The 15641-nt window shown below is 32.2% G+C and overlaps 1 protein-coding gene across 1 annotated transcript in view; it reads left to right on the forward strand.

Moving 5' to 3' along the window:
* The first annotated feature begins 5072 nt into the window (after nt 1-5072).
* LOC124530071 overlaps nt 5073-15641 on the forward strand; it is a 56334-nt gene continuing 45765 nt past the window's right edge. The window contains exon 1 of the mRNA XM_047104059.1: nt 5073-5321. Within this exon, the coding sequence (XP_046960015.1) occupies nt 5305-5321 (17 nt within the window). The 5' untranslated portion in view covers nt 5073-5304. The remainder of the gene's footprint in view (nt 5322-15641) is intronic.

The following is a 15641-nucleotide window of genomic DNA, read 5'->3' on the forward strand; positions in this document are numbered from 1 at the left end:
GAAAACATCGCGGTTATCAGAAGCCAAAATGCTTATGTAGATTAGAGGTAAGAAGCTATCCATCTTCAGTTAGAGATAAGTAACCTATATAAAATTGTATCCTTGATTGAGAAATACGCTCTCAATAAAGGTAGCGATCTCTCGGTCAACTCCATTAGATTATTGAAAAGCATCGTAAATCAGCTTCGAAAATAAAAATACTTCGATTTAAATCGAGCAGAACAACCAATGTTAGCTTGCAGTATTTCCAATAAGAGTCGAATAAAAACTCACCTAACGTTTTTTTCAATAAATGAATATGACCAAGTACGGATCTTTATTAGCAAGCTCGACATATCTGCAATACTAATAAGTTTCAAGTAATAAATAAAAATAACTAGCAGATAGTTATGTACGAAACAGAGCAATGAGTGTTGTGTTACAGAAACACGTCGTGACAGAAAAAGATGAAAGTTGGCATTGGTGCCTAATGACATCCGCCGAGCGCAGAAAAAGGAGAAAAACCGGACTTTCTAGAGCTTCCCCATATCTTAAAGTATTATATGGACGGGAAATACTGCCTGAAATAGGATTGCCACACGACCTCGTTTTACAGGAACTGTCCACTGTGATGGCGTTTACAGTTGTCAGTTCCTCATTCCGTGGATTTCATTTTTAAATACATTTTGTTTATGGTTGACATCTATTTCCATATCCATTGCATAATCAGAAATATTTGGCACATGTAACATATAAAATAAAACGTTTCTAAGCATGGAGGAATTCATGCAATTAATAAAGTAATAGTACAGGTTAACTTCCAGCGAAATCAATGAGGATTATGTGTTTTGATATTATGGTATAGATTATTACTTTAAGAACTGTTATTACGTTAGCACCCAAAAAATAATTGTCTCACCGAAATACACACAGGATGTCTTTAGAGTTCTGGTATGACGACTGGAAAATTAAGGATTATATGTATAATTACAGTACAGGTCAACGATATTCTAATAAACAGATATGTTATATCCATACTAAACAACAGAAAAAAGTGTGTCGCGCCGGGGACCGTTTATTTTAGTTTCTTTTTACATTTCGTTAAAAGTAAAAAGGATAGCTTGATAAAAACAATAAGTAAAAGGGATAACTAGATGTTTTAATTACGCAAAACGTATTACTACGTAAAACTACTAAAGGCAAACGTCCCAATTAGGACGTTTTCTAGTCTTCACTTTTTGCGCGTTAATAACATATCTGTTTACTAGAACATCATTGGTATAGGTTAAAACTATGATGATATTAGTATCAAAATAATTATAGTGATCATGTTAATAAAACCCATATTATGTTACTGTACAGTGGCAACCCTGTCGAGTTGTGAAAGTGAAAGATTGGCTTGCATGAACTTTGTAGACAACTGACATATCAGTTTTCTGTTTCTTCTCATTCGAAGGGTTGTACTTTTATTATATTAACATTTTAATAAACCAAGAATTACACTTAAAAATAGATAAATTTGATCTATCAACAAATTTTTATACCGTAGAACAATAGTAGTTTGTAATTATTACTGACCTTCAAACCGGAAGTTGGCAGGTTGAGGGACCCAGTGTAATTACATCCATAAGAGATAATTTGCCATGGTTGGTGGCATATGAAGATATAAGAAGCAAATTAGATACAAGACTTATTATCTCGTCTTCCTACCTGTTAGGTTTTTGTAAACATTTATAAAAAACGAGAGACTCTAAGATAATTTTTTACGACGACATTCATGGTCGAGTAGTGTCTACACAGGTTTACATGGGTACGCCACTCTGAGGTCTCGGGTACGATTCCCGATCGAGTCAATATAGAAAAAGTTCATTAGTTTTCTTTCTTGGGTCTGGGTGTTTGTGGTACCTTCGTAACTTCTGATTTTCCATAACACAAGTGCTTTAGCTACTTACATTGGGATCAGTGTACTGTATGTGATGTTGTCCAATTATTATTATTTATTTATAATTTTTTACTTCGATAACATTGCGTACGTGATATGTTTACAGATGGCTAAAAGGAATACTAATTATTAATTTGCATGTTAAAGGCGCTGTATCCTCGGAAATGAAAAACTCAAAATCTAATCTTAGATGGCTACACTACAGGCAACTGCTTCCGGTGCGAGACCGGCTTAAGTTATATGTAGGCTCTATCATAAGCGACTAGTAGAAGAGTCTTAAGCTTAAAAAAATTGAAGGAATATCTCTTGAATATAAGTTATATCCACAACGGTTAGTGTGGCAGACAGCAAAGCCGATCGCTGTAAAGCGCCCGTCATATCTACTGACATTTAATGTTCTATAAGGTATACTTTTCTGAACAATGTGACCGTTTAAATCTATGCTAATGCGTATATAATGGGGGAATAAAATCGTTTAACATATATACGATAATGATTATTCATTTGATACTTATTTCGCGCCTCGAAATCGCTCTAATGATTTTAAAACTCCGAATGCATTCGTTTTTTTTAAATTGTTTTCTTAATAGACACGGGTTAAACTTTTTACAACTACAATTTGATACACATTTAATTGATTATGGGCGTAGTAAAGACTTATGTAAAGTACGCACACGTGCATATAATGACGTATTATGATATTATACATTATTAAAATGGAAAGCTGAAACGATTATCTTTGGTCTAGTAGCTGTGGCTTGCGGCTATCAAATATTATGATATGACTATGGTATTTATTTATAGGGAAATTAGGAGTCCGTAAAAATGTGATTGGGTTTTGGTGGGTTAATTAAGCTTGCAGTGTCACTCACGGAAACATGTAAGACTTTTGGTTCCGTGTTGGATTTCTTTCTTCTCTCGATGAAGCCAACACATTGGGCTAACCGATACGACATGGGAACCTTCAAGAAAAGAGCGTACTCCTTTCTTAAAGGCCGGCAACGCACCTGCAAGCCCCCTGGTGTTGCAGATGTCCATGGGCGGTGGTAGTCACTTTCCATCAAGTGAGACTCCTGCTCGTTTGCCACATATGAAAAAAAAAGAAAAAACAAAACAAAAAATCTTGGGTTGTAATCAAGAATACTACAGATTTTTGTGTCCAATAATTAGCAAGTTTTGGCAAGTAATTCATTTAACAAAATTGGAAAAAAAGTCTAATTCCCGTTATGCAAAACCATATGAATAGTTATAGTTTTAGCATGAACATAGATTACATAGTACGTGTATAGGTTGTATATTGAGAACTATTTTATTTGTGAACTTAGTCGGAAACAAATTTTAAGGAACTATAATCTTCCAAGCGAACGTTGCCAAAAATATACAAAAAGAATGAAACTTTATTGATTAGTACATCTCAGTATCATCTGAATCTGAGGAAAACGTTGCACCAATACTAATACTATAACTATGAATTTATAAATACATAGCGGGTCACATTTTTATATTTCAACAAACTTGAAATTTGTACTTTAATTAATAATAAAATATTGTTGCCACTCAACATAAGTAAAGATATCAATTTAAAGCGTTTTAAAAGACCGATTATACCGCAGCAAAAGACTGCAGGCTTTGCAGCTGAAACGAGTAGTCTTACTGGCTGAAAATGTGTGATACGTGTTTGAAGATAGGAAAACTAGCACAGTACATTACAGGAGGTCTATTATATATCCTGACATAAATAATAAAATTGTCAAATAATTAAAATAGCTGTGATTCATTTCCATTCTACTTCGATCCAACTTCAAACTGCGGGCCATTTTTTTCTTATTTAAATAAATAAATAAATAATAAATAAATATGAGACAATATCACATTACATTACTCTGATCCCAATGTAAGTAGCTAAAGCACTTGTGTTATGGACAATCAGAAGTAACGACGATACCACAAACACCAAGACCCAACATAGAAAACTAATGATAATATACATCGACTCAACCGGGAATCGAATCCAGGACCTCGGAGTGACATACCCATCAAACCGGTGTATACACCACTCGACCACGGAGGTCGTCAAATTTCAAAATTTCTAGCGACTATGATATAATCTCAAATATATTTCGACGCTACTTCGACGGAACTCCAACTGGATCGTAGTGTTAGTAGAACAGGAAGACAGTTGAACGGCATCGATAATGTTTCGACTCGACTACGATAACGTGTCGATTTGTCAGTAGAATTGTCGTCCAAGCTTATAGATCGCTCCGATCAATATTGATTATATAATAACTATCTTATAAAAGAGGGTAGGTTAAATTATTTTTCCGTCTTTAAAAAAACCTTATTCAATTTGTTATGAAATGAATACAACTATTTAATAACTTAATTTAACTTAGACATCAATTCAATACCGATACAAACGGCAGATAAGTTGATATACATACTAAGCAATTTCTTATATTAAATGATTACACTTCTTGGCATATAACATATATGACACCGACAAACAACAATGTTGTTACGTCGTTGTTGGTTTACGTGCAAGTACAAGCGACATAACCGTGGTTGTTGATGTATTGTAAGGATTGTTAAAAAAAGCTTATGACGTGAATTTCTATGGGTATTTATGATCAGTTACCATCACGTGGCCTATTTGCCTATCCACCAAAAATAATATATACAAAAAAAAAAACAAAAAGTTCCTAACAATAGCAGTTGTAAACTTATCGAATTGATATTACACATTAGTAAATTTTTTAAACAATTGAATGCCAAAACTATCTTGGCTCATGAATGTTGCGTGTTGTGTCCACTTATTTTCAATTAAGCAAGTCATGAGGAAAAGGGCCGTCAAAGCTTCGGACACGTTCAAATAAAACAACCCCAAATGACTCCACGCAGTCACTAGACCAGCTAGTCCGGTCTAACGCACTAATGAGCGCAATTCATTTAATTGCTTCGAAAATAAAAGCTAAGACCGAGCTAAATTATGCTACTGTGATTTCAAACGATTCCGTACGTGACATGCTATACGCTTTCCCCGTATATGGCCAAATATCAGAAGACCTGCCTCGTCCCCCGCACGTTTTTGACTTTCAGGCGACAGAGGGGAGGCTGCGTGACATTAGGCAGATAATGTTCCGTTCTGTCGAAAATGCAACGGTGTGCAGGCCAATGCAACCTGTCAAGACTCAAGTCACAAGTTCAAGAGCAGCCGCGCGAGCCGGCGAGTATCAGAAATACCGCAGCTTTCGCGTAGAACGCACGCGAACGGTTAGCGCGATCGAGCGGCGTGGATTCGTAATTCAAATTTGAATTTTTAAACGAGTGTTTTTTCTTCTGTACTATAAGGTTTTTGCTGCCAGGTCGTCGGACAGTCAACGATGCAGAACTTTATAAGGTTAGTTTCTCACAAATTAATTATTTTATTATATAAAATGTGCAAATAACAAAAAAATTAGAATCTATGATTTCCGTTATATATTGTTAAATTTTACATATGACCTAAATAATAAAATTGTGTTTTGCCGTTTATGTGGTCAACCACACCAAAACAATAGCCTCTCGACGCAAACTTCCCATAATAAAGTCCGAAGTGTGGGAATAATAAAAAGTCTATAATATGTCATTATTGTTATAAATAGAGGAAATAAATAATAACTCAAAAACGGTTTTCTTAAATATAATGTAGTTGTAATTTTTAATTTATAATAAATTAAAATTTGTCTTAAAGTATTAGAATATTTTTTGCCCGTATTATACGCTCATTTTTTTCTTATCACAATTAAATAAATTTTAAAAAGCATAATGTATTTTTGCTATAGATATATTCAATACATACATCATTGTATTGAAACATTCCGTTTGTACTTTGATAAGTACGTAGATTTCAACTGTAAACTTTAATCTACTAAAATAACTTAATTCAAATGATTGCAAATTCAAATAAGATTTTTGTAATCAGAATATATTATACGAAGTAAATAAAAATGCAAGGTTCCATTCCATAATTTTTTTTTTAACATATGCTAGGAATACAATTTAAAAAACTAAGTGACGTTTTTTTAAATGCAGTTCAGACTAGAACTTCCTTTTTCAAACTCAGCTAAAAAACTATGACAACAACTTCGGTGTCACTAATTACAGATGAAATAATTTTAACAGTAACGCATCGCATTTGAATAAAATTTTCCAGTTGTAATTTTTGTAGAAGACAAAATTGATTGGACTTAAGGTGTGAAAGGAACGGCTTGGAATTACATGTCAGATTGATTTATTAACAAGTGTAATACGGTAATACAGAGTGTAACGTCGCTGAGTGTTTATTACTAGGAAAATCATTAGTAAGGAAACGAGGGACCCAACATCTGTAATTGATTCGGTTAATCTATTCTTGTACATTTAAAATCGATCATAAACATTCTAAAATAATTGGATTTTTTTCTGATTGCGTTAATTTTCGTGAAAATAGATTGATACTAAATATAATTAAAATCAAAGCTAAAATATAATTCTAGTACTAATATTGAAATGGGCTTTTATAGAACTGGTAAACAAAATCAGTCTATACAGTATTAATATAAAAAAATACAAACACATCCTATACAAATAAATACTATTACATTTCTATGTAAAATATACTGCTTGGAAGTCAACAAACATTAGCTTCATTTTTTATTTTTCATATTAGATTTTTTATTATCTATATATTCTCATATGAAATAATATGCCTTCTTTACCAATTTCTTTTTTTCAAATGATTTAGAAAAAAGAAACGTATATTTTAAATAAAAAATGTTTTATATTATATGATAGATACATATGTTACTTCAAAGATACAATTTCGTATCTCATAAATTGTGGAAATACAAATCACTGCTATAAGTAATTTTGATGCACATATAAAACCTTATAATAATAATCATAATTATATTCAATCACTTTCTGATCTGACTGTCTGATCCGACTTTCTTTCACAATCGTAAATAAGAACTTCCAAATAAATAATTTCAACACTCTTTTTAATAGGTACTAGCGTTTTGTAAAGGCAACATTTCCTTTCCAACTATCCTTGTGTTACAGCTCGTACTATGACAAAGTTCGTGACAATAGCCCAGGGCGTTGCTAAACATTACACTATGAACACAACCCTCCCCTATGAAGCTATTGAACTATCTTTTTGCAACAGATAATATATTACGTATATTATTTCAAACGGTTAAAATTAATAGCTTTAAAAAATTTAAAAAAAAATTAGTGTTACAGCCTGTGATTGTCTTAGGTTACCCATTCTAAACGATATATTCCATCACGGTGGTCCGATGCGGGTTCATGGATACACGTGTCCCAGTGTACAATTGATTTCGGCAAAGATACGCTGAACCATCATGGTTTTATGTCTAACATTGACACTAAGAATTATTAACCATTTCTTTATGAGCCTTCCATACACGCAATTACGTTTTGAATTCGCAGCATTGATTATGTTTTTTTCAAAACAAATTTGATACTATACCAAGTTCAAGTTATTTGTAATATCAAAAGACCTCGTTTGAAATTAAATGAAGTCGTAATAGCGAGTTATACTCCGCGTAACTCGATCCGTTTGAGTTTCATTGGCTTTATTAGGAAAACAACTTGGTATCGCTGCACGGATGAACAACTTTAAACTATGAAGTTCTGAACCCGAGTTCCACTTGAAAATTGAATTATTAATAACAAATGTATTATATATTAGCGATCTGTGATGCCGATGTTGTTGAAGGGTTGTTTTTGTTGAATTACGCGCTATTTATGTTATGGTTACTTGGTTTTATCAATCCATTACGTTGATTGGTAATTATGACGAGTTATAAATAAATATGTTAATAAAATAAAATATAATAAATATTTGTTTTTTTTATAAATTGTATGAAATCGTACAAGTTAGGTTGAATCGAACTTGGGATAAAATAACGCATTAATTATGTATTATCTATCGTTTCCTCCTTCAAAACAATTAAAATACAAAGTTGTAGTACAACTACAACCAAATACAATAATTATATGTGTATATAATATATATCCACTATTTGTACTGCACCTATAATGAAATAATGAGTAAAACGTCTACACTATGCAGTCTGCATGTAATTTAAAAACAGAACATTTCCCCAACATTAAAAATACACAAAATGAGAAAAATCCAAAGATCGTATTTCATTTCTTATGACGATACAATAGGGAACTTTTTCGCTTGAAACGTATGGTTTACGAAGTCGAAACAAGATTGTTATCTGTCCGAACCCTTTCAGCGTATTAAATTTCGTTTTAGCGTAATATTAAATTGTATTAGTTCGGAATTGAAGTGTAATATCGTAATGAACTCTGTATGGGTTTAGGTGTCCGGCAATTTGCTTGCTGCGGATTGGATTACGATGAAAGATAAGGGATTGCTTTGGTGTTAAAATTATACCGGCAATTTTACAAAGTGGTTAATAGTTTCTGTGAAAATAAAATAGTTATATTTTTGTTTATAACTTACCCGTAGTCGCCGGTGGCTTCGCTTGCGTTTAAGGGTGTTGGTTGTCAGCTGTTTGGCAAAAGAAGGCTATGTTCTTTCTTGAAGTTCAAGTTATCATAAATATCATCGAATTCTGTTCAGCGGTTTGGTCGTGAAAGAGCGACAAACAGACAGACAGACAAAGTTCCGTTCAGTTATAATATAAATATAGATTAAATTGACTTCTTTTTTTCTATTTCGTCCAGCTTTTTCCTGTATATATTAAAGTTAGCTCTCTAGAAAAATCAGGATCTATCTATTTCTTTTCTGGTTGGTCAAAGATATTTGTTATCATGAATGTACCAATGTCAGTTAGTCTTCTCATGACACGTACCACAGAAGTAACTTAACATTAGTAACTTATTTTGCTTCAAAACAATGCGCCTAGCGTGCGTTAGGTCACGACAATAGCTGAAGTGTTAATATCGAACCTGAGTTTTCACATCAGTCCGTGACACATAACTGAACTGCTAAGATTTACTAATACTGACATAACCGAAAATTTAAGACATGGTTTACAACTATTTATTTGAACGACTATCAACGCGAAGCATCAGAAGATCTTTACCATCAAATGAAAATTGGCCTCATTTTGGTAACAATTTTTTTTAGACTTTTTTTCTCAATTATTCAAAGATTCAAAAGGTAATCATTTTATCCGACAACAAAGTTATATACTTTAGAGCATTTAAGGCATGGAATTACTATTCAGATAAATTGAAAACACAGAATACTCGAAACTAGTCGCTGTGTTCACGGCTATCAGCTCGTATTTACATTGCTCTCTTTATTTACAACCATAATATGCATGGGTTGTTAAAATAGCTTCGTTCCGCTTTTTGTGTATTTATTTTCGCTACACACATTAAAATGCAATTCCAGCATCGTCATTAAAACAACCATTTATGAGATTAAATTGTTTGCTTGTGATAATGATAATGGCCCAGTGGTTAGAACGCGTGCATCTTAACCGATGATTTCGGGTTCAAACCCACGTAAGCACCACTATATATATATATATATGCTTAATTTGTGTTTATAATACATCATGAGGAAACCTGCATGTGTCTAATTTTATCGAAATTCTGACACATGTGCATTACACCAACCCGCATTGGAACGGCGTGGTAGAATATATTTAGTGGGAGAGGAGTTGAAACCGATTGGTTGACTTATTTAGTATTAAAGGTTTAAAATTTTTCCAACATCCAATTATCGAGTGAGACGGGTCTGAAAGCCTGTCTTTTGATTAGGGCTGTGATGTGTTCATATTACCATTGTAAAAAATCGGCTCAATTGTAAATACATATAAAAATTATGTTATTTATTAATATACTCAGTACCGCTTTTAAATTTACACACATGTCTGACTCACACAATAAATTAAAAAAGCATACAATTTTATTAATGGCAGACAGGCTGGCTGTTAGGACATGAAATTAAATCAAGAAGAATCGACAATAAGTTTAGTAGTTACTCACTGTCAACATTTCAAAAACATATACATAATATATTAATGAAATATCATTAATAGGTTCGGGGAGATAATCATCTAATTCTATGATTTTATATCTCGTATTTATTGCAAACCTAAAAAGCTTGCAAAGGTTCTTCTGTGTCTCTCTAAAGGAGTCAAATGGAGGTTTAATAGCGGGGAAATCAAGTCGTTACTAGACAATTATATCGGAGCAGTTAATGCCGCATTATTTCACGATACGTTTTAAAATTGACCAATCTAAGATTTTTGCCCAATTATACAGCCCTATCCAATTATCCATCAGCAGTAATATTTTATGAGTCGTCCTGGGTGTAAGCCAACTGCGGGTACGGCGGAGAATTGCAGGCATTAAGTTTACGCTTCTGAATAATAGATACGGCTGCAGATAATCATCTGTTATTTCTAAATTTAAATTCTCGTTAACGATTAAAAAGATATTTCCTAAAGTTTAATAAATTATAAAAAAAATATTTACCGCTAATAATTATGTTTATTTATATTTTATCCTCAAATTGTATAAATTTAAGAATTTGCAAATATATGTAAACCAAGTTGACAAAGCCGAACTATCGACCCTTGAAATTGATTTTGTTTAACTTAAATTCTTAATATAGTATTTATTTATTTAATTTGCGAACAACAAACAGTATAACAGCAAATAAATAATATATAACAAGTAAACCAATCAAGTTTTACTCTAAAAACAAATGCAAATAAGAGGGAGAAAAGAGGTACACATAAATATAATAATTAAAAAATTCAGATAATTAATTACAAGATATATTGCAGTTATGAACGACACATGTAATTATGTATCTGTGACAATAATTAAGACTCAAAAACAACCACTTCTATAGCTTTGAATAATAACGGTTGGGACATATCTTCTTGGCGTTAATGTGTCCAAAACAGACCGCCAGTTCGTATAACGTCACCTTAGTTCAATAACCTACCAATTAAAAAACACTTCACTGCATACGAAGAAGACATAAACATATCTTAGAAATCAATGAGAACCTCATTCTAAAACACCTAAACCATTAAAATTGCTTTAATGACAGCAGGTTATATGTTCTTCGAAGCCATAAAAATGTACGGTTCATGCACATTTCCGGACATCGCAGACTAAATATTTGATAATTAATGTCACGGCATCAAGGTTACAAAACAGTTAGTGTATAGCAGTAATAGTTTTAAAATTTATTATAGGAAGCGATATGAGAAACTCCGCAACCTCCGGTAATACTGTGTTAATGTAAGATGTAGAAACGATTTCTTTCACCGCCAACCATGGGACCAACATATAAAGTCTCATGTGCGGTTAGCTTGTAATGATGTCTCACTCGTAATTCATTCGCTGTTTATTGGTGATTTTAGAATAAATAATAAATTTTAATTGTACAAAAACCTTATCAACATTTTAATTTCACTTTTTTTAATGACGGTACGTGAACAGCCAGTTGGGTCACCTGATGGTAAGTGTCCACTACTTATAGATATTTGCGTCATGGTCGTCATCATAAACGACCACCCTTGGCAACTTATCTCTATATCCCTTGTATTTGTAGTTACACTGGCTCAGGCACTCTATAAAACCGAATCACCACTATTTACGAATGCTTAATTTGTGTTTATAATTCATCTCATACTGGGCGGTGAAGGAAAATATCGTGAGGAAACCTGCATGTGTCTAATTTCATCGAAATTGTGTGTGGAACAGCGTGGTAGAATATGTTCCAAACCCTCTCCTTAATGGAAACTCCTCTTATCCCAGCAGTGGGAAATTTATAGGCTATTACTTTACTTTAACACTTGACGGCATGGCTCTTTGTATTTACTTGGGTAAACAAGTACACGCACTTATTAATCCTCATTTATGCAAGATATTACTGAATTTAAATCTTCTTGGTTAGAGTGTCGATTCTATCGGAAAAGAACTGCAAAATATGGAATAGTTAATATTACGACCACTAAATTAAACACTAAATATCTTGAAAATTAGCAAATAATGACGTCCTATTATCATCGAAACAGTTGACAAAAATGAGGAATACTAATATTACAAGCACATTATTTTCTCTATGATGTTTGAAGTTTAAGATGCCTTTAATATATTGCTACTCACTATGTTTAGGTTCTAAACAAACAAAATAGTAGAGAAATATTTCAAGTACTGTCCAGACGAGCCCGCTGGCCCTTACAATTTAAAAATTTAGGCCAATTCAATAATAATACGTCGGTGTCTTTAAAATATTTAACTGTTTGAATTAAATGGTGTATATTGTTGCGTGTGGGCCGGCGTTCGCGGAATCCCGGGATTGAATCGCGTGTCCGGGACGCGTCACGTGCTAACAGATACATCACTAATGACTGCACCGACGCAATGACTTTTTGTATCAGCGCGCTTCAATCGACTTTAATAGCTTTTATGCTGTTTGTGTATTTCTTTTATAAAATTTACTTGCGCCCAGTAAGTATTTAGTGTTCGCAAAGAACGGGAAGGGATTAGTATGCCGTTTTTGTTATTTAAATAAATATTGGACAACATCACATACATTACCCTGATCCCAGTGTAAGTAGCTAAAGCACTGGTGTTATGGAAAATCAGAAGTTACGACGGCACCACCAACACTCAGACCCAAGATAACGTAGAAAAGTAATGAACATTTTTTACAACGACTCGGCCGGGAATCGAACCCGGGAATACTGAGTGATGTACTCATGAAAACCGGTATATGCACTACTCGACCGTGGAGGTCGTCAATGTCGCGATTGGGGAAGTAGAGCTGAAGATCGAGTTAAGGGGCGTGCTATAAAGACTGACAAGAGCTGTAGATGGTGACGATGTTGATAAAGATACTAATAATTGTATATTACAGTTCTCCTCTTGGTTTAAAGCGGCGTTTTGACTCTTAGACTACACTGGTCTGATACAAATATATACAAGGCAAGCAACCTTTCAATAACCGTACACGAGATGAAACACAAATATAAATTATAAACATGAAAATCAGTAGTCTTGGTTTGAACCCGGGAGTCACGATTCATGTATTTTATCCATTGGACCACGTCCCTTGGATACTAAAATGTTATATTAACTATAATGATATTTTACGTATCATTGTACACCTATATAGTAAACGTTTATATAATTATTTGACGATGACATATTCAAAAATGGAATTATTAAAAAAAAAAACAAAAGTCAATTACTTTACAGCCAGTAACAGAATAAATTATACGACATTCAAGTTTAAAAACTAGTCGTCATAATAAAACAGATCTATAAAATTTAAAACAAATTATTCTTGCTCTTGGAAGCAATGCACTCATTTATAATCGTCCGCATCTTCATTTGAAGTTTATTCGAAATTTAAAGCTTTACCGTTAACATAACATTAGTTTAAAAAAAAAAAAACTTGAATTCACCAATCGGAATGAATAAGATTCCTGAATATACGAGTACAAAGAATTGCTTTTTTGCCATGAATACAACAAATTAAAGAAACTGAAATTGATCTCGGTGTACAGATGTACTAACATCATTGTTATTAAAAAAAAAAACAAAAATCATTTTATTTACATCGTTCGATTTTTAAAAATCATAACGTTCTTATATTCATTCGAAGTAGAAATAGGTTTCGTTTTGAAACATTCGAACACCAAGTTACCTTTTCAATTTATTAGAAATTTAAATAAATTACAACAAAAAAAAAATATATAATATTGTGATATTTTTTAAAAATGCGGTCTAGTGTGAGTTGATTTTCGGTAGGTGGTGGGCTTAGATAGATAGATAGTGTTTCGTATAGTTATGATTAAGGAAATCATAAAATAAATACTTCAAAATTTATAGATTAAATAGTTTCAAGTATAATAAGTGGAGATTTATTTGTATTTAGTTTGCTTATTATTAAAAGTAGATGTGTCAATTACCACGTTACAAGTTAGTATAAAATATTTATATTGTGTGATATCTTTATATCGTTTCACTTTCAAAGTTGCTATTTTTTCCAATGTAAAGTGCTTCTCTTGAAACTATATATTTTTTAATGCTTCAGTAAGTCTTAAACGTCTGTTTTTATATATTCCAGCGTACGCAAAGCAATGCGTATTTATTTGTATTCCTTTCATGTTTTCCGCCTCAACATAAATTATTTAGTTCACAATTTCAAATAATTCTAGAAACTTTCTAGAATTATTTGCCACCAAGAGCAATGTAAACGGATTTTTTTTCGTGGACTCTCATTAACTCAGCTTTATAAAATATATTAAACGATATATCAATTTAAAGTTACCAACATATAAAATAAAATTAAACCTAACCGTATCTGAATTCCGTTAAAACGTTATCAAAACAGAGCTGTTGACTCATAAATTCCAGCTAATTCCAATTTTTAGGTAAAGTTTCAAAAATTGTTGCCAATGAGGCGAACTCTGCGGTTAACTAAAACAGCACTAACATTGGAAGCTTTGAGAGGATTTACAATATGTTGGAATTGTATGCATGTAGTGAGCGGTCAGAGGACAGTTTTGTGTGTGTATGTGTGTGTGTCTTTGAAGTCAAATAGTTGAATACGATATTTACCGTTTATTAACAGTTTTCTCATGATATTTCAATGAATTTTCTTGATACTTTACGACTTGATGTTTCATTGACCTCATGTATGAGAAACAAGTGTTCTTTTAATGGTCAATTTTTCTAAACTATTTTCGTAATGTTTATATTACACGATTATTTCAATGTTTAAAAAAACAGATACTTATGCTTTATATATACTATTATAATGTATTTAGATATATTATTTAAATAAACTCGTCTTAATAATTCAGGCAATCATAGTCTACAGTATCGACAACACTTGCACGTCTAAGACTTTAGGTTTTCTATCATTCATCCGTCTGTATGTAAATATTACTATATTTTATTCTGTGTGTAAATATTATAAGGTTAGATATACCGATTTCTCCACAGTCACACACATAGACATCCATGAAAAAATCTTATGAACATATAAATGTATAATATCCACACAAATCAATTATTGAGCAAATATTTATTTAATTCATATTTGTATATATTTAAGGATTTAATGTTATTATTGAGTTAACTTATATTAAGCACATATATTTTCTTATATAACTTCTTCATAGTTAAACTATTAATATTATAATAATATTAAAGTATTAATCGACCTTATCTTCAGCCAATACATGCGGATTGCTTCATCGGCCCGGGAGCAATTAATTATTATTTATCAAGTAACTTCTCAGGTTTAATTTATTTGCTCCAAGTGCAGCTTCCACGCAACACTTCTATGCAAATCTTGTTTCAGACTAGCCATTTTATAACATGTACATGTAATAACTTATTTATTAACCTTTGAAGCGCATTCAGTGAAGCATTACGATATATAACCAGCTAGTACTTTTTATAACTCCGTCTGAGATGTTGCCTGAAGTTTTTCTGTCGATAAGTGTAACACCTATATTGAATAAAGGTTTTCGACATTGAGCAAAAATATTAGAAAATATAAAAAGTTAAAGTTATATAAAAAGTTCAACGAATTATCAAATTTATCGATTTCTAATTTTTAGTTTAACCCATGTTTTGAAGCTACAGGCACAAAGTTGATAACTTCAAAATTCTCGTAATTTATAATAAAAATTTCTTACGATGC

Source organism: Vanessa cardui, chromosome 5 (genome assembly GCF_905220365.1).
Source record: "Vanessa cardui chromosome 5, ilVanCard2.1, whole genome shotgun sequence".
Classification (NCBI taxonomy): Eukaryota; Metazoa; Arthropoda; class Insecta; order Lepidoptera; family Nymphalidae; genus Vanessa; species Vanessa cardui.